General features: G+C 52.2%; 9 protein-coding genes across 9 annotated transcripts; 5 read left to right on the top strand and 4 right to left on the bottom strand.

Moving 5' to 3' along the window:
* Positions 1-123: 123 nt before the first annotated feature.
* On the bottom strand, positions 124-2,297 carry PSV08DRAFT_21692 (uncharacterized protein). Its single transcript, XM_014220491.2, has 4 exons — positions 1,982-2,297; positions 1,571-1,845; positions 1,444-1,515; positions 124-1,388 (listed from the first exon to the last, which is right to left on the bottom strand). Exons 1-4 carry the CDS (start codon positions 2,046-2,048, stop codon positions 333-335), a joined length of 1,470 nt encoding a protein of 489 aa, XP_014075966.1. The 5' UTR covers positions 2,049-2,297; the 3' UTR covers positions 124-332.
* Positions 2,298-3,241: 944 nt separating this feature from the next.
* Positions 3,242-4,929, bottom strand: PSV08DRAFT_232920 (Alpha/Beta hydrolase protein; the record flags this gene model as incomplete). Its single annotated transcript, XM_014220490.1, has 2 exons — positions 3,242-4,353; positions 4,406-4,929. The coding sequence occupies 2 exons, from the start codon at positions 4,927-4,929 to the stop codon at positions 3,342-3,344; spliced, it is 1,536 nt and encodes a 511-aa protein (XP_014075965.1). The 3' UTR covers positions 3,242-3,341.
* Positions 4,930-5,715: 786 nt separating this feature from the next.
* On the top strand, positions 5,716-6,681 carry PSV08DRAFT_190979 (uncharacterized protein; the record flags this gene model as incomplete). The annotated part of the gene is made up of 1 exon (XM_014220489.1): positions 5,716-6,681. One exon carries the CDS (start codon positions 5,716-5,718, stop codon positions 6,679-6,681), a length of 966 nt encoding a protein of 321 aa, XP_014075964.1.
* A 275-nt stretch (positions 6,682-6,956) lies between these two features.
* On the bottom strand, positions 6,957-9,484 carry PSV08DRAFT_190985 (transport protein Avl9-domain-containing protein; the record flags this gene model as incomplete). Its single annotated transcript, XM_014220488.2, has 8 exons — positions 6,957-7,456; positions 7,507-7,714; positions 7,750-7,789; positions 7,847-8,474; positions 8,523-8,694; positions 8,770-8,941; positions 8,995-9,345; positions 9,435-9,484. 8 exons carry the CDS (start codon positions 9,482-9,484, stop codon positions 6,957-6,959), a joined length of 2,121 nt encoding a protein of 706 aa, XP_014075963.1.
* Positions 9,485-9,749: 265 nt separating this feature from the next.
* Positions 9,750-12,010, bottom strand: PSV08DRAFT_21674 (kinase-like domain-containing protein). The gene is made up of 9 exons (XM_014220487.2): positions 11,486-12,010; positions 11,385-11,432; positions 11,202-11,331; positions 11,108-11,151; positions 10,959-11,058; positions 10,524-10,880; positions 10,395-10,473; positions 10,161-10,344; positions 9,750-10,103 (listed from the first exon to the last, which is right to left on the bottom strand). Exons 1-9 carry the CDS (start codon positions 11,539-11,541, stop codon positions 10,034-10,036), a joined length of 1,068 nt encoding a protein of 355 aa, XP_014075962.1. The 5' UTR covers positions 11,542-12,010; the 3' UTR covers positions 9,750-10,033.
* Positions 12,011-12,508: 498 nt separating this feature from the next.
* PSV08DRAFT_252608 (uncharacterized protein) lies at positions 12,509-14,275 on the top strand (the record flags this gene model as incomplete). Its single annotated transcript, XM_066092460.1, has 6 exons — positions 12,509-12,577; positions 12,633-12,662; positions 13,084-13,180; positions 13,211-13,358; positions 13,441-13,813; positions 13,964-14,275. The coding sequence occupies 6 exons, from the start codon at positions 12,509-12,511 to the stop codon at positions 14,273-14,275; spliced, it is 1,029 nt and encodes a 342-aa protein (XP_065947975.1).
* Positions 14,276-14,659: 384 nt separating this feature from the next.
* Positions 14,660-16,157, top strand: PSV08DRAFT_413123 (guanine nucleotide binding protein, alpha subunit; the record flags this gene model as incomplete). Its single annotated transcript, XM_014220485.2, has 6 exons — positions 14,660-14,783; positions 14,851-15,196; positions 15,243-15,371; positions 15,424-15,553; positions 15,607-15,845; positions 15,907-16,157. 6 exons carry the CDS (start codon positions 14,660-14,662, stop codon positions 16,004-16,006), a joined length of 1,068 nt encoding a protein of 355 aa, XP_014075960.2. The 3' UTR covers positions 16,007-16,157.
* A 612-nt stretch (positions 16,158-16,769) lies between these two features.
* Positions 16,770-17,435, top strand: PSV08DRAFT_21659 (uncharacterized protein). The gene has a single exon (XM_066092134.1). The coding sequence runs from the start codon at positions 17,046-17,048 to the stop codon at positions 17,385-17,387; it is 342 nt and encodes a 113-aa protein (XP_065947974.1). The 5' UTR covers positions 16,770-17,045; the 3' UTR covers positions 17,388-17,435.
* Positions 17,436-19,363: 1,928 nt separating this feature from the next.
* PSV08DRAFT_342258 (uncharacterized protein) lies at positions 19,364-19,712 on the top strand. The gene has a single exon (XM_066092770.1). It carries the CDS (start codon positions 19,379-19,381, stop codon positions 19,592-19,594), a length of 216 nt encoding a protein of 71 aa, XP_065947973.1. The 5' UTR covers positions 19,364-19,378; the 3' UTR covers positions 19,595-19,712.
* Positions 19,713-23,368: the final 3,656 nt, after the last annotated feature.

Genomic DNA, 23,368 nt, shown 5'->3' with positions numbered 1-23,368 from the left:
GAATGTGGGGTTCATGCTGTTATGGTGAGATGAATGACTTGGGAGGGGGGTTGGTTATTGGAGGTGGCGTTGTTGTTATGATCAAGGTTGATCTTGGCTAGTTGGACTGACAGGCTGGTTCTCTCCCCCCTCCTTTTTTTCCCTGGCGCATGTTCTATTTGCTCGAAGATATACTCCGCTCTTCATGATATTGATTCAAAATAAAGAATCTAGGTTTATTCGTCACTCAGAAAGCTTCTCCAATATCATGCTATTAAACTTATTTTGTATCCCTTGCACAACAATGACAATTGAATCGTACTTGCTTCACCTCAATCTCTGTCCAGCATTACTTACTGTGCCTCTGAGACACCATGCAGAGCAATCTGCGCCCTAATAGACGATCCACTGCCCACGTTGAAGTTGTCCTGCAGGACCATACCCTCGGCAGTTAGCACGTCTCTAAATGCAACCTGCGCACTGCCAACCTCTGCAGTCTTGTTCAGCAGCGAAAGCTGAAAACCAGCCGGGTTAGCCAGCATATCAGTGGTAATAGGAATAGTGAATGCCTGGTCAAAGGAAGGGTTGAAGATATCGGTTCCAGGCGAGTACGACTTTGCTGCCGTCTGGAACGTCTTGTCACCCCAAGTGACCTTGACGCTAGGGTTCAGCTCGTCGCGGTGGCCATGAAGCTCCTGGACACCAGCAATGAGAACTGTAGCGACACCACAGATCTGGCCTTGACCCTGGCTTTGAGCGCTTGGAGAAGACAGCACCTGTGGGTCGTTGACAAGGTGAAAGAACTTGGCGTGGATTACGAGCCTGCCTGGGGTTTCTTGGCCCTTCTTAGTGAGAACGAGTTCTTGTGTACCACCCTTGAGGAGGATTTCCTTGATCGTCGTAGATCCAAGTCCCATGTCGTCGTCACCAATCATGTCTTCGTCTTGGATGTCTGCGGTGATGTCCTGCTCAAAGTCTGTGACTAGGAAGTCGTGGGACTCGTTCCATTCCGGCTCGCGGTTGTTATCCACGGTCGAAGTCTTCCACTCCCCTTCCGCACCAACCTTGACCTTGACGAAGCAGTCTGGTACGTCTTCGAGCTTGACTTTTGCCATCAGCTTCTTAAGGCCGCTCTTCTTTTCGCCGTGCTTGGGTACGTCAATTCCAGTCGCCTTGCCAACAGTCACACGGACGACTCCGTAGTGTGGCTGGAAGGCCTTGAAGTAATCGGTATTGGGATCCAGCTTGACTAGGAAGCGGTTCGGGAGTACTGCTATTGAATCAATGACACCAAGAATGGTCTTGCGGACAGTGCTGTCGATAACAGAAAAGTCGGCAATGTTTGCAGCATCTGTGAAGTCCAGCTTCAGGGTTGGTGTATTGAGGAAAGCAATCTGGACAGCTCCGATCTATGTTCGAGTTAGAATATATTTTGCATATTGGCTGGCGGGATGCATGACTTACCAGGGGGATAATATTCGTCAATGGGCATAGCAAGACGCTGATACGACCCTTCATATGAACCCGCTCAACACCCTAAACATCCCGTCAGTCGTACTCCTGGCCTGCAGTCGATTCGCACAAAACATACCACTTTTGGAACCATTTTGCCATCAAGCTCAAAGTCACACACACCCTCCCAGTTCATATCCATGTCGAGTTTGATTCCTCCGGCCGGAGTCTTGTGAACATCAACATTCGAGAACCCGATTGGAACATGACCGAAATCAATTTTGACGAAGCGCAGGTTGGCCAGCGGACCAGGAAGTGTGGTAGCAAGAATTGGCTCGACCGTGTCCTTGATGATATTGGAGCCAGCTACACAGATGTTGGGCCATAGGTTCTTGATGATGTCGTTGAGGAAGCCTGGTTGACGCGTGTTAGCAACTTATGAACTGGGGCTTGTCGGTTACAGCTTTTGTCACATGCGTGGAGTTGATGAGGGGTAGGAAACATGTATAGCGGGACCAGGGCGTGGAATGCTTCATTGTGTATCTCGTACCTGCGGGCTCAGCCCCTCCAGAGGCAGTCAGATGGTCGACAAGCGACGCGGGTGCCTGGTTCGCCATGATGTGCTGTCAATTCGTCTCTCCCGAACTATAGATGTTGTTGACGTGATCAGCAGTAAGCTCGAAACAGCAGGGATCGAGTTGATATCTTTGTGGCTGTAGGTAATAGGAGCAAGAGTCTAAGAAGGGGAGAGAGATGGGGAAGCGGTCAGAAAGAGTACAATGGGTAGCAAAAGTACCCAGCCAGTTCAGAGCTACACGCAGCACCACGTGTTCGAGCCTGTTTGTTTGTCTCCGTTCTTGGAACTCACCACCTTGACGTCACGTCACATTGTCTAAAACGCGCCTGTGCTGCAGCTTGACGATGTCAACCATGCAAACCCCGCTGTGGCAGGTGGAAGCCACAACTGCTGAAAGCCACACTGTGTCACGTGCTTCAGCACACTCCCAACTTCCTTTGCGCTTATGTCATCGTGGTCCCTGAATTCCCCTGCTACGCTTGTTTTTCTTCTCTGGATATATCGGTTCCACCTGCCCAGATCTGTCACATCATCCTAGTCATCTCGAGACGCAAGGATCAAACACCACATACTTACTTAGGCCACCCTAACGCCACAACCCATCCTTTTTGTAATCCTACAACAATCCCTGGGAACCCCTTGCACCTTCTCGATCGCCCAACCGATAGAGATAACATGGCTGACCGTGCGCCGCCCGTAGATAGCAGCCATGCGTCGTTTGTTCGCTAATCTGGTCTTAAAAGCAACGCATATACCCCGGGCTCGCATCGGTTACCCCGAAATATCATCCTGGTGGCTTACCTTTTCTTGTTAAACTCCCTGCCATGCTTTAGCGATATGTGCATAACGAAGCCATTGCTTTTTTCTCTTTCCTCTTTGTCTAGAGCATATCCACGACCCAGAAGTTGCCACATCGAGGTATGCAGGGAGTCGGGACGCTCAGACCGGCGTTCAAGTCGACCACGTTGTGACAAGGTAGCTTTGTCCGTGGGTCCATGGAGTTCCTTTTATGGGTCCACACACACTCCATGGACCCATGTACCATGTACCATGTACTTGCTGCTACATGGGAGAGGTGACGGATTAACCCTAGCAGAAAGACCTGGCCGGCCTCGATCGTGGACCCATGGATCGTACTTTTGGCGGTGCGATACGCGAATTGAGATTAGCGATCAAGAGAGAGGATGGGTATATGGAGAGGGTGTTGCATATACAGGGATACAGATTTCTTGGCAAGAGAAAATAGGTGATTACGGACTATACATACAGCAACATTCACCTGGAGAACTGCTTTCTACTTTCAAGTAGAGTACTCCACCCACAGACCTTCTCTCTATGGCGGCAGAGGCTTACCATTCGGCGTCGTACCATCACACGGCGTCTTCAACTTACTCGCCTCCATACTCTGTACCACTCTTCCCTCATGCGCAATCAACACCGCCTCGCCACTCGGCTTGTATGCCTCCCAACCCAGCTTGGGCAGTCCATGAACAGGATCCTTGGCGAATGCCAAATAGTAATCCTGCATCTGATCGCTGACCTTACTCTGGAACTCCGTGCCATTGCCCCTTGCAATGCCGTAGGTGCCGAAATACATTGGAACGTCAGACGAGTGGTATGCGCCTTCCCAGAACTGGGGCGAAATGTTGCTAAAGTTTCCGGCATAGAGGTAGCGGAATGTGGTGGTGTTTGCTGCGTACCGGTCGTCTGTTGTTTGCGCAGCAGGGCATAGGAAGTATAGACCTGTTACAAAGTCGGCCTGAGCTTTGACCGGCCCATATGTCTTGTTGTACGTTCCAAATGCAGTACCTTCGTCAGAAGTTGTGCCGATTATCGCAGGCTTGCGTGAGAACTTTCCGGTCAGAGCGCGCGCAGTAACGTCTGAGAAGAATGCGCGGTTGTCGACTACTGGCATGAAACTCAGGCTAGGCGATGTGCCGTTGTCGGCGTACTGCTTGAGAAAAAGTTCAATGGCTGTATGGGGTACGCGTCGGAAGCAGTCAATCTCGGCTTTGGGATTGGAATTGTCACATCCAAACTGCTTGGCGACAAAGGTGAAGTTTGTCTGTTGGATGTCGGTACTTGCAATAGGGAGCAGAGCTGTTCCGGAGTTCATGATGAGACCCGAAACGATAGGGTCTTTGGGGTAAGCAAAGTTGTAGTTGTCGACGGAAGAAGCACCCGCAGACTGTCCCCAAAGTGTGATGCGAGATGGATCACCACCAAAATTGCGGATGTTATCTCGGATCCATTCCAAAGCCAGGCGTTGGTCCAGTAAGCCAAGGTTCTGTTCGTTGGCCTTGAGACTCTTTGAATTGGGGAAGCCAAAGATGTTCAGACGGTAGCTGTACATGGTGAGAATTTTTCCAGAAAGGAGGGTTATGTGCTTCGACTCACTTGATTCCAACAACAATATGCTCTCCAGTCCTTTCAACCCATCTTGAAGGAACCTGATACGGAACAGTAGGTCCGCCAGTCACAAAGCTTCCCCCGTGGATCCAAACAAGCACAGGCAGCAATTCCTTCTTGCAGCCTCCATCCTGGCACTGAGCCAAAGGCGCCCAAATATTAAGATTTAGACACTCCTCGGATTGGAAATCGCGCGGCGTAATGATAAACTCTGGCGCATCGGTGAGCCAAACATTCGGCCTATCGACCTCGAACTGAGGGCAAGAAGGTCCCAAGACATTCGCCTCGATGATCTTGTTCGACCTCTTTACCGGAGTAGGGGGCAACCATCTCCGTGCTCCCACCGGCTGCTCTGCAAAGGGGATGCTAAGGTACTGCGCAACATTCGGTGTAATGTCATCAGTGAAACCCTTGACCCTCCCCGATGAAGTCTGAATAACCGCTGGGCTTCCAGCAGCAGCCCAAAGGGGAAACTGGGAGAGACCCAAAAGAAATGCCGTCACCCTTGCCATGACGAGCGAAGAAGAATGCGCGAGAGATCAATGCATTCTCAAAATCCAACATCCCCCGCGTGCTTTTGTACTCTACTTTCCTCCTAAATACCTCGGATATAACAAAATAGCTCTAGTAGCTAATTTCCCCACATAGCGGCGGAAAACATGTCTGGGGCCCCAACTTTTCCTAGCTGTCTTTTTCAAGGCCCGTAATTGACATCATCCGAGGTTTACGCGCAGTCTTGTCATTGGACCGTTGATCAAAATCGTAGTCATAGGTCCACCTTCCTATTGCAACTTAGCCCCGCGGTTCATGAATTTAGAGTACCTGTAAGCGTCAGTGGCAGGGGATACAGATCTAGGAAAATAAGCTCTTGGGGAAATTATAGTTTGGAAATGACGTTGTACTTCAAATGGGAAGGAAGAACCCTTGTCGCTTTTTTTTTTTTTGAGATACTTATCACAACTCATTTTGCTCTTCGTCTCGAGGCAGAAAGATCTATGGAGGGGCCCCGAATCCCGGGGAAAGCAAGAGAGGTAACGGGCTAAATGCCGGTCCCACATTGTACGAATCGGCAGCATTACCGAGGAGGTTGAAGCCTTCTTAAAGCGGATTGTAGCAGTTCATGTAACCAAGGTTTATCAAAAACACCTCGAGAACAACCTTTTAAAACCAATCCTCTCCTATATCCTTCCAGTATCTTACCTACCTACATATACTCTCGAGGCGGAAAGAAAAGACACAATACACCAAAGAGAGAGAGAGAGAGAGAGAGAGAGAGAGAGAGAGAGAGAGAGAAAACCATGAAAGTCCTCATCACAGGCGCAAACGGCTTCGTCGGCCAAATCCTTGCCCAACACCTCCTCGCCACAAACACAGCCACCCATCTCATTCTCGCCGACCTCCACAAACCCCCCAACCCCAGCCCCTCGTCGCAGAATGTCACTTGCACAGCCGCCGACCTGACGTCGCCAGCGGCCTGCACTTCGCTCATTGCCCAAAACCCGGATGCCGTCTACATACTGCACGGCATCATGTCTAGCGGCAGCGAAGCCAACCTCGACCTCGGTCTGGCCGTGAACTTTGAATCGGTGCGTACACTGCTCGACACGATGCGGGCGCTGCGTCCCGGCATCAAAGTCGTCTTCACCTCGTCGTGCGCCGTGTACGGGCGGGCGGCCGTGGCAAACCCGGCGACGGAAACGGACATAGTGCCCATGCCGGAATCGAGCTACGGGACGCAGAAACTCATGATTGAGTTTTTGATCAACGACTACTCGCGCCGCGGCTTGATCGATGGCCGCGCCGTGCGGCTCCCGACTGTGTTTGTGCGGGCGGGGGCGCCGACAGCCGCGGCTTCGTCCTTCGTATCCGGGATCGTGAGGGAGCCTGTCAAGGGCGTCGAGGCCGAGTTGCCTGTCGACCCGCAGATAGGCATTTGGCTTACGTCGCCGCGGGCGCTGGCGGTGAACTTGGTGCATGCGGTCAGGGTGCCCAAGGAGAAGTTTGGCCACTTTAGACAGGTGCTGTTGCCTGGGTATACGGCGACGAGTGGCGAGATTCTCGAGGCGTTGGAGAAGGTGGCGGGGAGGGAGACAAGGGCGTTGGTCAAGGAGAAGAGGGATGAGGCTATAGAGAGAATTGTGTTGAGTTGGCCGGCAAAATACGATACCACTCGAGCGAGGGAGCTGGGGTTCAGTGAAGATGTGGGGCTCGAGCAGACGATTAGGGATTTCATCGAGGGAGAGAAGCTCAAGGCCAAGTCATGATGAATGGGGGAGGGGGGGACATGGTATACGATGATGGAAATGTCAAGACGCTAGTATAGATGATTGACCAATGTAGTAGATTGACGGCATAGCATAGATTACACTAGATTACAAAAAAAAACAATCCATGTAATGAACATTGTCAAAGACTTCAAGGCGCGTCGTCAAGTTGCATGGCATCCAAATCAAAACGCTAACAGACAATTCTGCCTGTTTTAAATTTGGATCATTATATCGCCAAATCGAAAAGCCCTGCGTCGGAATCAAAACAGAGCTTAGTCCTTGACCGCGTCAACCTTATCTTTGATCTCATCACCCTTGTCCTTGACCACATCATCCTTATTCTTAATCGCATCCTCCTCGTTCTTGACCACATCATCCTTATTCTTAATCGCATCCTCCTCGTTCTTGACCACATCATCCTTTTCTTTTTCAGCACCGCCTTTATCCTTCTCAGCATTGGCATTTTTCTTTTCAGTCTCAATCAAGTCGTAGTAGTCAGTATCAGCCTTGGTGTCCTCAGCATCAAATACCAAAGTCCGTCTTTTGATCTCTCTTGGTAGGGGTGAAGTCGCCGGAATGTCCACACCAATCAAGGCATCCTTGGCCTTCTTAAAATCTTCGGCTCTTTTGTTATCATCAGGTGCGGGTGATGATACAGGTGTCTTGTTGCCCCACCCCTTTCTCTTCTCACTTGCCCAAGTGCCCCAGCTAGAGAAGTAGGCACTAGCCCTCGCTTGTGCGTGTGAGAGATCCGGAGCTTGTGGTGATTTCCCTGTAGTCAGTCAGTGTGAATGCACTCACACTTCGATCAGTACAACCTACACTTCTTTTCTTCCTCGGCTACTCGTCCCTCCTTCTCAGCCTGAATTCTTGCTTCCTCAGCCCTTTGCTTCTGAGCTTCACGCATGGCTTCCATCTCGGCCCAAAGTCTGTTGTAGGCAGAGGAGAACCTTTGTTGCCCTGCAGCAATCTGCTTTCCAAGAATTTCTCTACTCTTTTCGAGTCGTTCATCAAGGTGCATTTCTGCTACCTGCCTAATCGCCACGCGAGAATCAGTACACATACTCCCACGGAGACGGCTTGGAATGTGGGGTTGTTCCAAAGACTAAGAAGGAAGACTTAGTTGGGGTTGCAAGGTGAAAGAAAAGAAGTGGAGACGTACTGTGCTAGTCGGCGCTGAACGTCTTCCATGCTGAGACCACCAGAGCAGGGATGCTTGGGATCGACAATGTCGAAAAGATGTGAGTCTGTGAATTTGTTCCAGATGCGGAAATTCTCCGTCTGCATCCAGGCCTGTACCCAGTCATTTGAGAACTCGCTGGCCGGGTCGCCCTCAACATCAGTGATTACGGGCTCTTTGTGTGCGTGCTTCTCCATGTATAGTTTGTATTTGACTGAGCTTAGCATCGCAAGGAGGTACTCTTCAAACTGCATGCGGATGAATTCTTCACTGCCAGCATATCCATGGTCCTTGGGCCGCCCTGGATCCGACTCATCCCATGTATCGTGGACTGTCTGGGTTAGGAAATCGATCCATCGCCGGTCCGGTGTCGAGAGGACCGATGCTTGACGAAGCGAAGCCGAAGTGATGTTCACCGTATGGTCATCGAGATTGATGAGTATGTCACTGTAGCGATCTTTTTGCTGCAGTAGCAATGAGTTTGTAGAGCCAACAATGTAAGACTTTGTGTGTTGATCTGCCAAAACATCGAGCTGCTGGAGCGGGGTATACGGTCCGAATAGCGAACCTGTACCAAACAACTGCAGGGGGAGACCCATGTATGCAAGCACTGCCATTCGTTAACATCATGGACTGTCGTCTGCGGTTGGACACTAACAAGAAGCGCGTTCTGACGTTTTCAGAGACGTGGGCATGACACACTTCTCCTCACACGAATTGAATTTCGGGTCAGCAGCATCTTGGAGGTGGCGAATAAGGCCGGGTATCAGAGAAATAAGAGCGAATTGCATCATGCATAGTCGCTCGCAATGAGAGCCGAAGAAAAGAACCTGTTGGGTGTCGTGTCAACACTAGTGTGACAGCTGTGCGTGCCATGTCTCTCGATTACCAGAATGGAAGCGTACCTTTGGTTGGAGTAAAGCGCACTTGAAAAGAACCAGAGTCTGCCATTTGAACTCGTGAATAAACTCGCGCAAAGAAATGCCGAAGTAGTGGTCCTGCTGCCCTTCCTGGTTCTTAAGCAGCTGGGGTAGACTTTCTGTGAACCGCTCCAATATCTCAATGTCCCTAAAGTCTCTGTAATTTGTGTCAGCCGCATGGCCGGCCCTCCTTTGGTTTGAAAAATATACCTTTGCGCAAACCACAACTGAGTAACGACGCTCAACTGTGCCTTGATGGCGCCAAAATGCTGCGGGCTGTTGCTTATAACCACTACCGCCTTTTGCACCGTACTCCTTGTAACCTCGGCCGGCCGGTCTATGAGCTTGCTAGCGTCGAGTTGTCGCGTACATGAGATGCCGAAAAGAGAGGTTGCGGGTTCGGTCGGGGTTTGTGCACGGCGGAGGGTGAAGTAGGAGTAGTCTTCGGTAGAGGCATGAGCGCCATCGCTCAGGGCCATGAACGGCAAGAGAGACCAGTCATTGTCGGCTGCCGGATCAGTTCCCTCTTCTGCACCAAGCCAGAGTTCGATTTCGGGGCCTCTAGCGTTTTTATCAGCAAATTTGTTGTTCTGGTACAGACAGTCTAAAGTCCCCCTTTGCCCGCTCCGTGAAATAGCAGTTGGGCTTACCGCGCATGATGAAAATCCACCACACATACAAGCGGACTAAGCGTCGCCATGGTTGTGCGCTTGTGGAGATGTCGCACAGCGGTCAGGTTCTCGAAAGTGAAGAATCCAAGGCCATAGGGGCCGGGCTCACGTCCTATGCATAGTTGGGGAACGCGATGCGAGCGGTGACGAACAACACCCCGTCCCACCATCAGCCAGCCTTATGGAGCTAGGCCTATTTAAGCCCCTAGCCTCGGCGAGCGCCACCTCATCAGCCACTCTCGAGCAGATGCATCACCAAGACCACCAGGCTGGAGAGTACTATTGACAACATAATCTCATATTCTTACCTAAGCTAGGGCATTGCCCAGTCGTTTCATGAAACATTTCTTTCGTGCACGAGCATTGATAATTCAAAAAAAGACAAAAATAACACCCATGTCCATCTACCTCTGCACTTTCATGTCACATGGGTCCACCAAACGAGACCTTGGGAATCTTTGAGAAAAGCCAAATCCGCCTGCTCCACGCAGATGATACATCGAACTTTGATAAACTACATGACTCGGTGCTGGGAACTGTAAAAGTATTATGGCTGGATTCGGGACATCCATTGGCGATTAGCTGCCGTTGTTCTCCTGCTCCGGTACTGCCGCATCAACGTTGTGGTAATCGAGGATCTCCGAGTACCTGCGAGAAAAAAAGTCAGTTTCTTGTGTTCCGTGGGTTGCTTAGTTGTGTGCCTACATCATGATCTTCCAGGTGTCGACTGGCAAGTCCGCGTCATTGAACGACCAATCGAATTTCTCGTCGGCTACCGGCTCATCGGTCGGGTCGTGGTATGGCGCAAGGTATGGGTGAGCGAGAGCCTGCTCTGCTCGTACGCGCTTCCTCGGGTCAAAAACCAGCATGTTTTCTAGAAGATCAACCGCTGTTGGAAAATTAGTTTAGCACTCTTAGTATCAATTTTTCAGCACTCACCGTCAGGCTCAGCGTTCTTGAACTTGTTGGCCAATGGCTGCCTCTCGCGCTTCGGAAGCGATTGAACGAACCGCAGTGTCTGTACAGTTTTAGCCGAGGCTCCTCGCGGTTTCAGTTGGGCATATTTACGTTTTCACTGCAAATGGTCTGGATAACATCATCTGGGGGAGTGCCCAAAAGCTCCGTGATGATGGAGAATTGGTTCACATGGTCCTTTCCGGGGAACAGGGGCTTGCCCTCGAGCATCTCAGCAAAGATGCATCCCGCGCTCCAAATGTCAACCTCCACATCGTACTTTTGCCACGTGAGCATGATTTCAGGTGCTCGGTAGTATCGCGTCGAGACGTAACCCGTCATCTGGGGGTCTTGTATACGGGCGAGACCGAAGTCGCAAATCTTGAGATCGCAGTTCTCGTTGACGAGAATGTTGCTGGGCTTGAGATCGCGGTGCACAACACCAGCCGAGTGGACGTATTTCAATCCACGCTTCTCGAGTCAGCCACAATTTCTCTCCTTGTTTTCTTGTCCGCGCTTAATTGGGGGGGTTTTTTTTGAACTACGTACCAAAATCTGATAGAGAAAGTATTGGATGAATTGCTTCTCGAGCGGCCTCGAGGTGAGCAGACGGTGGAGATCGGTGCCGAGGAGTTCGGTGACGAAGTAGCTGAATTGATCAGTATAGATTCGTGGCTGGGTGTAATTGGGCTCCTTACATGTCCTCGAGAGGAGAGATGAAGATGTCGCTCAAGCTGATGATCTGGGTGGGGTCAGAGTCTTGTTTGGAGGCTTCGCAGTAGAATTGCCCACATTTTCGTGCCGAAGGTGCTTCAAGAGCTTCAGTTCTCGGTATGTCCGCTTGGACAGAACTGGAGTGCTGAAGGGCTTCATGATCTTCTTAACAGCCACCGCCTGGTTGGTAAGCTGGTCCTTTGCTGAGCTGGGGCAAAAAGTCAATACTGAGTTATTCGCGAAGATGGAGGGGAATCGTACCAAACGAGACCGAATGCGCCCATGCCGACGGGCTGCAGATCGGTGTATCTGTGAGATGTTAGCAGAGGCAGAGGTGACGAGGTGGGGCATGTGTTGGGCACCTGCTGGTAATCTCGAAAGTGGTGCCAAAAATCTGGGCGCGTACGAATTCCGCCATGGTGGATGGTGGTGTTTATGGCAGTGCGACAGGCGCGGGGTGGAGGACGTTGGATAAGGGGGGCTTGGGAGGGTTGTGTGTGGAAAAAGGCAGGCTGGACGTGGGGAAGTCGCGAAGATTCGGAACTGAGGAGCACGTCGAGGCTGCTAAATACAGACAAGTCTTATTGCAGTCGTCGGTAACTGGACGCGGCAAACAAGGCGATTGCGCAACACTGGGTCCGAGGACTCGTTTGTGAGCACTTCAGAGTTTGCACCGGGGTATGGGAGACGGTTGGGAGGGTAGCGGCCGTGTTTGATTACCGCCTTGAGTGTGTGTGGACAGGCAAACGGGCGGGCGAGGGCGAGTAGCGGCGGCGGCGGCGACAGCGTCAGCTAGGTGCAGCACACAGAGGGATAGAGAGGGGGAGGCAGGAGCAGTGGCAAGCGTGGAGATGGGCGGCGAGAGAAGAGGAGCAGGAGAGTGAAGGTCTAGGAGGGCGACGAGGGGCAAGCACAAGGCCCCAGACGCGATGAGGGATGCATGGCCCGGGCTCTAGACGTCTCTCACGCAGGTTTCGGCGTGTCCAAGAGTGACGTCACGATGGTCTTTGGGAGTTGTCGATAAAAGCCCGTGCATCACGTCCAGTACAATTTTTCCCTGGGCCCATTGAATGCTCACTCCACGCGTAATAGGCAGGCGGGCCATGGGAACGCGGCCGACCTGCTTGTCCTGCCCAGGTACCCCACCACGACCGACGTCGACAGCTGTGTGCCCATGCCCGCCTTGTCGCTCTCTCCCCTCACTTCACGTGCTTGCCGGCTCGTGCGCGTTCCCGCCCAGGATTCGCTCGCGCCAGACGGGGGGATGGACTGCCATTTAACTGTGCTCGACACGGAGCCCGTCGAGTTTGCCTCTGTCTTGGGCCTGCGGGCGGAGAGAGTGGCGATGTGCATGCCTGGGCAGCCGCGGTGCCTCTGTGCTGACGATGCCATGGAGCGGCTGTGGCCGCACATGGCCGCCAAGCCAGGTGTCATTTCGACGTCGTAGCATGCAGGTGTGTACATATGTAGGTACATGTGCTATGCCTGTGTATTTACATACTTGGTCAGATGCGTACAAGGCCGATTACATACATACATGTACGTAGGTAGAGCATGCAGCAAAGGGGCCTTGCCATGGCATTCGCCGGCCTGGCAGCCACGATCTCCATGGCAATCCGATGTCTGCCAAAACCCGATAGAGGCCAGACTAGGCCCAGGTCACGCATGCACTGGGCTGGACTGCGCTGGACGGCGCTGGTCTGCTGTCGTCTGCTCGGCTTGCTCCGAAGGCGTGCGGACGGCACCCCTGCGGCTATCACGGCAGGTTGTAGCCATAGCCGCGGAAGCTGACAGTACCTACACAACGTGGTAGCGGCAGCTGACAGACGTGGTGTTCCCGGGGCGGTTCAGGTGCAAGAGCATAGAGTGTCGCTGTCTGCATGGCCGCCGCCGGCTCCAATCGCGTTTCGTCGCCACGCGTCATCATGCACAACACGGCCGCCGCCTTGTCACTGTGTAGCGTCCGACTCTAGACGTGCAAAGCAGCGCACGGAAGATGGATGCGGCAAGGCCCAGCGTGCATGCTGGATGGGGCGCATGTACTATGCCATTGTGTTGTGAGTGCGTGTGTGTGTGTGTGTGTGCAGGCGGCCAGCGGACATGGAGCAGTCTGGCCAGCAGGCCCCTCGAGCCAGGACGAGCCAGGTCGGCCCAGGGGGGAGCGAATGAGAAAGCGGGTTCGAGGAGCGTCGCTGTGTGGGCGCAAGCGGTCCTTAATTTAGACGTCATTTGGCAGTGCGTGTGCGTGCAGAGACCAGATGCAGACTGCCTGCCTCGCCTGCCGACCCGGGGCATGGAGACGAACTCTATCGTGCAGGCGCCCAAGGGCATTCCGCTGCCATCCCGCGCGGGTAGGCCGTCGTCGCCTGCTTGTGCTGAGGGCGGGCATGGTCACAGTCTGTGCCGTTTGCAACAAAGGCCTTGGCTACTGGCTGCACTCGATGCTGCTGAGCACCATGGGCGGCGGCTGCAGGGGCGGTAATATCAAAGGGACACGCTGCTCGACTGCCAACCGCCAAATGCCAACCCGCAATTTGCCAATGGCAGCTGGATGCCGCATCTGGCAGCCCATGGATGAGTGCCGTCGCATAGGGCGTCCAGGACGGAAGAAAGAGTGCCAGACTGCCCGGCCTGTCCTGGCCTGTCCTGCCTCGCACCACTCCCTCCCTGCCCTGGTAGCCGTCCTGCAAGTAGAGGAGCAGACGACTGCCAGCATCCGCCATCCCCTCTCTGCCTCTGCCATCTGCGCGCCCGCCTCAGCGCCGTGTTCCACAGCCTTGGCCTGTGCCATTTGACCCTGATCGCTGTCCTGCCAGCCCGGATTGAATGAGGCTTAGCAGCACCCGACTCCCATCATCATCGCCATCATCATCATCATCGCCGCCGCCGCCGCCGCCGCCATCAACCATCAACCATCCATCCACCTCGCTCGCCCGACACCGCGCTCATCCCGCAGCCCGCACCGCCTCGCCCTCGCCGCTTGTACCGTACCGTCTGCAGCCACGAGGCTTGTTGGCCTGTCAGCAGCGGCGTTTGCAGTGCCCGGCGACGTTGCAAGCTTCGCCGACTCCAGATCCCGCGCCTTCCTCGTCAACTTGCTGGGGAAGCCTCCTCCGCACGAGCCAACAGCAGCCCTGGAGTCTCGGATCTAGCTCGACAACACCACCCTACCAACCATTCAACACCACCACCACCGTCGCTACGAACCCCTCCGCCTGCGAGCGCCCACAAAGGCCCCGCCCCCCATCCAGCTCCCGACCATCCTGGCGCCCGTCGCCCCGTCGCCCTGCCCACACTGCAAGGCCCCCTTTGACCCGAGCTGCGTGTCGGATTCACCCGACGGGAACCATCACCACAGCTCCACCACTCCAACGCGCCCCCCTGCGCCGCCATCAACTCGCCGCAACCCATCGCGCCCGCACCGACACGAAGCAGACGACCTCGTCGCGACGCGCTGGGCCCAGTGCTCACCCATTGTCCCGCGCCCGACGCCCATCATCGCCCGCGGCCGCGAGCCGCACTAGACGACAGCCACCATGGGTATCTGCATGAGCACAAACAACGACGATGTCGAGCAAAAGAAGCGCAGCCAGGCCATCGACCGCAAGCTCGAAGAGGACTCGCGCAGGTTACGGCGAGAATGCAAGATCCTGCTGCTGGGTGAGTGGCCAAGAAAAAAGCGCCGGCCTGCCCTGCTCCCTTCAGCCCTGCTAACCCGCCCCTACAGGTTCCGGCGAGAGCGGCAAGTCGACCATTGTCAAGCAAATGAAGATTATACACCAAAACGGCTACACGCAGGAGGAGCTTGCCATGTACCGCCTGACCATTTACAAGAACGTCATCGACTGTGCAAAGGCTCTTATTGGCGCCATGCGGCAATTCGACATTACCTGCGAGAATCCAGGCAATGCCGAGCTATGCGACTATCTGGCCAACTACACCGTCGACCCAGACCCGGAAAAGCCACTGGATCAAAGAGTGGGCCAGGCCATCACATCCATGTGGCGCGACCCTTGCATACCAAAGGTCCTGGAGCACTCGAGCGAATTCTACCTGATGGATTCTGCGCCCTAGTACGTTTGCGCATCACGTTTCCATCGGCTTGGCTGACACGTGTAGCTTCTTCGACGAGGTGGAACGGATATCGGACCCAAACTACGTGCCCATCGAATCCGACGTCCTACGAGCGCGCACCAAGACAACGGGCATTTATGAAACACGATTCACAATGGGCCAGCTAAGCATCCAGTACGTGCGCGACTTCAAACATGTGTCTGGTGCTCGGACTAACCTGAAACAGTATGTTTGATGTTGGAGGCCAACGGAGCGAACGCAAGAAATGGATACATTGTTTTGAGAACGTCACGTCCATTATTTTCTGCGTAGCCTTGAGCGAATACGATCAGGTGTTGCTGGAAGAGAGCTCACAAGTAGGTACTCCAACCACATGTTTCTTCGGTCCAGTACTGACCTTGCGGCCCAGAATCGAATGATGGAGAGTTTAGTGCTTTTTGACTCGGTAGTCAACAGTCGATGGTTTATGCGAACAAGTATCATTCTCTTCCTAAACAAGGTCGACTTGTTCAAGGCCAAGCTTGCACGATCACCGCTCGGCAACTATTTCCCAGATTACTCGGGCGGCAACGACGTCAACCGTGCCGCTAAATATCTCTTGTGGAGATTTAATCAGGTAAACCGGGCACACCTGAACCTATATCCTCAGTAAGAATAACATATCCAAACCCCCCCCCCTCCCTCCACTATGCACGCCTAACCAAGCCAGCCTTACGCAAGCCACTGATACATCAAACATCCGACTCGTCTTCGCCGCCGTCAAAGAGACAATACTACAAAATGCCCTCAAAGACTCGGGCATATTGTGATTTGATCCACACAGCATCCATGGTCCTCTGTCGCCCGCTCGGCCTCGGGCCTACGAGTGCTCTCTGTCTTCGAAATTTGCGCACACGCGTTCCTCCGTCTACACTTACTACATAATACACGAGCCCGTTTACGATCATTACTCCCCGATCGTGCCACTGATGAGGCACACTTTGCGGCCACGAATTGGGATTTGGGAGATATCATTGCCTCTAGCTATTGACACATAGAGAGCGCAGCATTGGTGTTTTTGGCGTTGAAAGATTCCCTGGGCCTGGTCCTTTTGTTGTTGTTTTTTGCCAATCTGGGGGTGCGAAATGGGGCATCACACCACACACACACTCTCTCTCTCTCTCGCACACACACGCACACGCACACACATTATCATCGTCGTCTCTCTCTCTCTTTGGGAACTGGGAACCGGGCTTTTGTCGTTGTTTTATCTTCTGTGTCTTTTTTTGGACCTTGTTGTTCTTTGGAATTCTTGTCCCTAACCCGCCTTCATCATCTTCTTTTTTTTTCCTTTCTCTCGTGCCTAGTTTCGGACCTATCTCAACCCGCCAATTCCTCCTGCTTTTTCTTTTTTCATTATCTGGTCCAACTGGTTTAGCCCTCTGTCTCTCTCTCTCTCTCTATCATGTGTGTGTGGTATATTTGTGTGTACGTGTGTGGGAATTGAGAAAGAAAAAGTTGAATTGGAAACATTTTTCATCACCCCTTTCCTCTTCCTCTTCCTTCCCCCCCATCGCTTTTTTTTTTGGTCCTCTCTCTCTCTCTCGTTGTGACTCGGGGTTTCGCCCGTTATTTTGAAGTCAAATGAGGAAGCGCTGGCGAGAAGAGGGGAAAGGGGTGGGGGGCCAAATAACCATCCGTTTTTTCTTGTACGCTTATATTTAAAGCTTTCTCTCTCTTTTATGACGTTTTTTCTTTTCTCTCTTCCCCAAAGTCTTTTTTTCTGTTTACCCCCAGTTTTTTTTAACCGTTTCTCTTATATCGAGGTTCATACACACACACACATATGTTACTCTAACTAAGCAAGGTATGTGTTGTGCTGGTGGTGGTGGCACTGTGGGAAGCAAGGGGCGGGAACCTTTTTTGGCTCAAAAGAAAAAAGGGAAAAAGATGTCTAAGACACACGGCCTAGAATCATCATTTCCTTCTTTAGTTGGCTATCTATGTTTTTGTATTTTTGGTCCTAGGACATTTTTTTTTCTTCCTTTACACACTCGGCTTGAGTTGGTTTGTCTGTGGCTGAGAAAGTATCAACCGACTCTGATTTGGTTTAACTCTTTTTTTTTTGCGGGAAATTTTTTTTTCTATAGTACAACTATGTCTCTGCTTAGTTTGAAGGAGGCAAGTGTGAGGGGACTTTGTGAAGGGTAGGGAGGCTGCTAGTGCTGGGTGCTATATATATGTAATGGTATACGGTCGAATTATTATTAAAAAAAAAAAGAGATATTCATATTGGTTCGTGTTGTACCTGTGTCATGTCGCCATAAACATGTGGAAAATGAATGAGTTTTTTTCTTCTAAGTGGTGTTTGTCGTATTTGCTCTCTTTTAACTTTTTTTTTCTTCCACAGGAATAAAAGTTCACAAATTATCCACATCCCGTTTTTTTTGTTTCGTCTTAGTAATAACCACCGAACCTTGTTATACACTTTATGTAATATACTCATGTTTCTGTGCGGTTGAGTTTGTTGAACTCCTCCCTTCACCGCAAAAATCTCATCTACAAAACGTTGAACTAAGAAAAGAAACGGGGCAAATTGTGTCGAGCGCACGTGAACATGTATACTACTATCTATCCTCCGTTTTTTTTGGTTTTCCCCGGTACTTTGAACGGCGGCTGGCCCCGTTGCGCATAGCACACGTGTATTGTATCGAAGAGGGGGGGGGACCGTGTCGGCGAACGTGACCGGTATATCCCTTCACCGTTTCGTTTTTTTTGGGGGGGAAAGATGGAACGGTGTAAAAGTACACACCGTATAAACAACTCACTCACTTGCACCTCCCCCCCCTCCCCCCTTCATACCACCACGTACCTTGCATGAACAAACTCAGCCATATTTACCTAGTTCAATCCCGTAACTCGCACGCATCTACACACACACTAAAAACAAATTCCCCCCGCCAAGAGGGTCTTCCCTTCTCGTGACCAAAGAGAGAGAAAAAAAAGGGGGGGAGCACACCAGGAAATAACGATGTGCATCCCCATCACCCGCCCGCCCAGCCAAAACCAAGTAAAATAAAAGCACGGAGTCAAGAACGGGGGCGCGGCGGCGCGGACAGCCGCGGGCGGAGCGGTGTAAATGTTTTGCTTGGCTTGGCTTTTTATTTCTCTTGTTTGCTTTTTGACGTCTTATCGTTTGTTGCTGTAGGTTTTTTTTTGTGTGATGGAAGGATTCCTCTGTGTCTCAAACCCCCCCTCCCCCCTTCCTCTTCCTTCGGGGTTGGGGTTATTTAATTTTTCTAAGACAGTCACTTGCGCGGGGATTTGTGTTAGGTAAAAAAAAAATGGTGTTCTGGGATTTGAGTACAAATATACTCAATTTATTTTTTGGGGGGGATTAGTCATTACGGTGAATAATTGTGTGAGATATACAACAATGGTTGTTTGACTTGATGGGTTTTTTTGGTTTACATGGCTTCCAACTATTATCAGGCCATTGTTTCCAAGGGGCGCACGCGTATAAGCATGCTTAAGCTTTTTTTCTTTCCCGTGCAGCCAGGGTTCTTGTTTGAGGGTCCTGCTTATTGTGGAGAGTGACAAGGGGGATCAAGTGTTACAAGGTGCCTGTTTAGGGGATGGCCACGCGGGAAAAGAGTGGAGAAGATGATGTTGCTGTTACGAGAATTGGAATGGCCGGCGGAGTGGGGGGTGGGTAGGTGGCAAGTTTTTTCTCCACCGCTGCAGCCACATACTAGTATTCTTGCGTCACACTTAGAACAACACATGGAAAGGCAAGAAAAAAAAGGTGTCCTCAGGTGATACTGTCAATTTATTTTGTCCAAGTACCTGAGTTTGCCCGCTAATTCCTAGCCCTAGCTGGAAACCCCCCACAAATAAATCAAAACGCCTATTCCATGCCATCCCACCCAAAACCACCGAGCTGCGAGTGATTTTTTGTCATGTTGATATCGACTTCTTAAAGGATAAAGGAAAAAAATGAAATGGTATCGTAACATCGTAAACGCCTATGCAGCAATATGCTTTTGGTAGCACAGCTCTCTCGCTATTAAAGCTCAAGGTGCCGCATGTTGCAACTGAAAGTTGTTGCTGGGACAGTGTAGGCCAAGCTGTTCTTGTAGCTACCGGCCTGCATGAGAAGCATCTATTCGATGTTGGACAAGAAAGCCGACCTCTCGAAGCTCATGCGCCTCTGTCGCTCGGCAGCGCTCATCTCCTTAAGGCTGCCCGGCGGGGCAGCATACTTCGCATTAACCGCAAGAGGAGAGAATATCTTAAGGCCAAGGATTGGTGAATCGTCATGTTTTGTGGCGGTGGGAGAAGATGGCGGGCTGAGAGTGCTAGCCTCTGAGGGCGGAGCTCCGATGCTTGAGTTGCTGGAGATGGAGGATACGGACTGATGACGTCCGCTGTTCTGTCGGTTGGAAAGAAACCCGTGAGCAGGCACGACGGGCTCTGTGGCAGGTACAGCTGCGACGGTTTTCTTGACGGGAGTGTTGACAGCGAGAAACGACGTGGGGAAGGGGATGTGGTAGGTTGGGCGGGTGGAAGCCATTGCGCCAGGATGGATGTTGATGTTGGGTAGAGAAGTGATTGTTTGTTGGCTTGGGGTGAATGAGTCTTGTAGGTGATGAGGATGAATTTGTTGGAGTGTGGTGTTTGTGTGTTGTGGGGGAGTGACCGAGGGCAGTCCTTATATGTGAACGGAGGGGTATGCGTAATGGAGGAGTGACAAGACTGGAGTCGTCCGTGGGTAAGGCCGTAGCGCTGCCAAGCGAGTTCCGCTGAGCTTTGCGTGTATTGAATGGGCCCTGTAACTGGCTGGAACGGCTTGGGGATCTACCAAAAGCAACTGAGACGCTTCCAAAGTAGGCGCTTGTGGAGCTAGTGGGCAGCTAGTCTATGGATAACTCCGCTTAGCATAAAAGAGTTGGTTCCGCAGAGGACCTGGGGCCTAGGGTTGCAGCGCGGGATGTTGCAGATGCTTCCGCGCGCTTGACCTTGGCGGACGGGTTGCGCTTGAAGGTGTCAATAGTATTGGTGCGGCAGGCTTCCGGTGAAGACGGCTCCGTTGACAGATAAGACTGTAAACAGGTGCGTGTTTCGACTGCGTAAGCCTCTTGTGTGTGCAAGTATGATCGACGGCGAATCTGAGGCTGGTTGTGGAGCTGGATGAGCTTGGCGAGATAGATGCACAGGCAAAAGGGTGTTTCTTGTAAGTTCAGTAGCGTATCACGGCTGGGTGGTGTTGCACTTTATTGGTTGCACTTCGGTTTTGGGTATGCCGAGCCTGGCAAGGCGCGCGTGGTGGTGGCTAGGGCTTGGAAGCAGATGGGCGAGTACCAAGATGGCTTGGCACGAAGGTTAATTGTTTGACGCGGCGGAGTGGAGATTGGATAGACTACTGTGATTGAGGAAGAAGAAAGGTTGGCCATGTCGAGCGCTTGTGAATTAATAACATGGCGGTCACGGCGATAAGACTTGTCGGAAGCGTCGGTCCAAAGGACGGTCGTGCGGGCGGCGAATGAATGGTGAGCAGAGAGGGACCGACATGGCGGCGGCGGCATGGGCGGGGGACACGACTGGATAGGAGTGGACAGGAGTCGAGGGCATGGTGGAAATGTGCAGAGCTGGGATGCAGGCTGCCGGTGCTTGGTCGGTGGGTGGAGTACAGGAGAGCATGATCCACCACGTTGATGTAGCTAGAGTGCTCGGTGGCTAGCACTCGTGGGGGGGGGGGGGGCGTTTCTGACCAAGCAATGGCTGCATCAGGTAAGAGAATGACGCGACGCCCTCCCGCCGCCGTGGTGTCGTGGTCGCGCTATAGGCTCCTAGGCTCCTAGGCTCATTTCCTCGACGGCGCAGAGGACAGCAGTCGGCGTGCATACGACACCTCACGTCGTTGGTGCCATGTCATGGTCATTTGCTTTTCAGTGAATGTTCCTGGGCGGAGGGGGGGGACGTCTAACCAGTCTCGGGCGGGCACATGATGCGGGGGTTGCGCATCGGTCGCAGGCGGATCCGCGCCATGCTGTCCACCTCCACCTCCGGTCGTGCTAAGCCGAAGATAGCCTTGAAGTCTCGATACCAGGGCATGGGGGGAGGGGGGAGGGTGAAAGGCTTCACCACTTGCGGCGTGCGCCACGGCGTGAGATGGAGAAAAGATGGGAGAGTTCCGGCGGAGGTTAGCAGGGCAAATTCCTCCGAAGACGCATCTCGCTATCTTATCTCCGCCGCCCCTAGTACTAAGCGACGGCCCCTGCAGACGCGACCTTCTACAACAGACATAGGTACGCGCGCTTCAGCTACACCTCACACAGCGACGCCTCATGCTCGACTACACTGCACTCTACATTCGGCGCTTCTAGGCCGTTGCCCATCCCTGCATCCACCGGCTATATCCCCAGATGTATACCGGCTACCTCCACGCGTACCAGCTTCCCTTACTCTCCTTGCAGAGATCTTCGTTATGCATACATACACCGGCAACATGGAGTATAGCAGCAACAAACTTCAATACACCTGAAACCCATGCCTGTGACAGACTACCCGTCTTATCTTGACATCTGTCATCGATCGAAAACTTAGTGCCTCAGAGCCAACCACCTGCGCCATAACATACCTCGTGCATTCCAGGCCAGCCACAGCGGCCCACATGTGCCCTGGAAACTCACCTTAACTCCATCTCATCTTAATATGTGTCATGGAGCCTTATGTCCGTCTTAGATGCGACCCTCAACAACTGTCTAGGTGGTGAGATGTAAGCAGAGCCACCTGGACGAGTACACGTCCGGTCGGTCCGCACCAGGACATGTCGAATCCCTTGGAACTGCTTTTGGTGTCTTTTTTTCAGAAAAAGACGTCATTATTCAATGTCACGCATTAACCATGGCCACACTAATCGTGCAGCCAGTCCCAAAGCATGACCTCTTGCATGGCCACTCTGAATCCGCCTACTCTGCCAGGCCTATAATAAGACGGCATACACACACCTGCATCTTGCCCACCTGCCAAAACCACACTCCCCCTAGCCTGTTTTCATCCTGCAAAGGCAGCCGGCAACCGCGGCGCCAACAGCGGGGGATGCACACCAAGGAATCGTGAAATAAGCGGTGTGACTTAGATCCGACTTGCCCTGTCATGCTGGCCCGTGTGGGCCACCCAACCCCACACTATGCCCATAGTCCGGTGAAAGAGTGCGGAGTACCAGGAAAAAAACACCACCAGGATATTTCAACAAGCTTGAGGACGTTTCGGAGCTTTCTTTTTTCATTTCGTTCTAGAACTAGACGAATGCCTCAACACGCTAAACAAGTGTGTTAAAGAAACATCCGAGTGTAGAAGGAAAAGCTTGACCGGAGACTATGTAACTGACTAAATGGCAACACGCATGAACTATTCTCGAGAGATCACTGATCACGAAATGTCCTCGCACATGGCGGTTGGTATAGCTATTGCGTCGATACGAGCGAGATTAGTGCATGGTGGTGGAGCATGGCGCATTCCTTACGGCTGAGACTACCAAGAACGATTGGCCCTACTTGACTTACTACTGAATCCTGTTCAAGTCATCGAATGACATTATAAAAAAAAATCAACTGTAAACTTTCTTTTCATGGCGTTTGCGGATAATATCATCAAACTGTATTTCCGTTGCCCGCACAAAAAAAAACACCAGGGCCGGACACACGTAGTCTACATCTTTATCTTTGACAGCCGCAATCTTACAAGTGATCGGCTCACTTGCCAGACCGCATCCCACAGCAAGACCCACTAGAAATCTAAAGCTGTTTAAACGTTCCGGTAAGAGTACGTTGCCGTTGCCGTATCCAAGTGGGGCTGTTGCTCACTAGTCAGAGCACCAACATCGCAAGCGTTGGCGTCTTGCTGCATTGCAGGAAAGGAACAAAAGCTTGAACAAACGCTAAAGCATGTGATAGTCAGATTCTTACGCCCCGTCCCGGAAGTCTATTAGTGTAGTGCGTCAGTGACGCGTACTTTTTCTTTAAAAAAAACCAGGGACGTGGGGTACGTAGTAGTAGTAAGCTGTGCACCAGAGGGGTTGGTTGTCCTGGGTTACGCGTCAAGCCCTCACTCTTCCATTACCATCTGAGCGTGCAGAACAATCATTGATAAAGACTGGCCAACCTTCATTCCATCCACGTATCTATTTA

This window comes from Bipolaris maydis, assembly GCF_028858645.1.
Source record: "Bipolaris maydis strain C4 unplaced genomic scaffold PSV08scaffold_18, whole genome shotgun sequence".
Lineage (NCBI taxonomy): Eukaryota > Fungi > Ascomycota > Dothideomycetes > Pleosporales > Pleosporaceae > Bipolaris > Bipolaris maydis.
Note: the sequence above shows the minus strand (reverse complement) of the source record. Positions and strands in the feature narration are given on the sequence as shown.

Bases quoted from the DNA above. Each gene is read 5' to 3' on its own strand.
- PSV08DRAFT_21659 (XM_066092134.1), top strand. From the start codon at position 17,046: ATGTGTTGTGCTGGTGGTGGTGGCACTGTGGGAAGCAAGGGGCGGGAA.
- PSV08DRAFT_21674 (XM_014220487.2), bottom strand. From the start codon at position 11,541: ATGGCGGAATTCGTACGCGCCCAGATTTTTGGCACCACTTTCGAGATT. The intron at 11,059-11,107 runs GTAAGGAGCCCA...TGATCAATTCAG, and splicing joins ATCTCTCCTCTCGAGGACAT to CTACTTCGTCACCGAACTCC. The intron at 10,881-10,958 runs GTACGTAGTTCA...TGACTCGAGAAG, and splicing joins ACTTTCTCTATCAGATTTTG to CGTGGATTGAAATACGTCCA.
- PSV08DRAFT_342258 (XM_066092770.1), top strand. From the start codon at position 19,379: ATGCGCCTCTGTCGCTCGGCAGCGCTCATCTCCTTAAGGCTGCCCGGC.
- PSV08DRAFT_21692 (XM_014220491.2), bottom strand. From the start codon at position 2,048: ATGGCGAACCAGGCACCCGCGTCGCTTGTCGACCATCTGACTGCCTCT. The intron at 1,516-1,570 runs GTATGTTTTGTG...CGGGATGTTTAG, and splicing joins GCAAAATGGTTCCAAAAGTG to GGTGTTGAGCGGGTTCATAT. The intron at 1,389-1,443 runs GTAAGTCATGCA...ACTCGAACATAG, and splicing joins TGACGAATATTATCCCCCTG to ATCGGAGCTGTCCAGATTGC.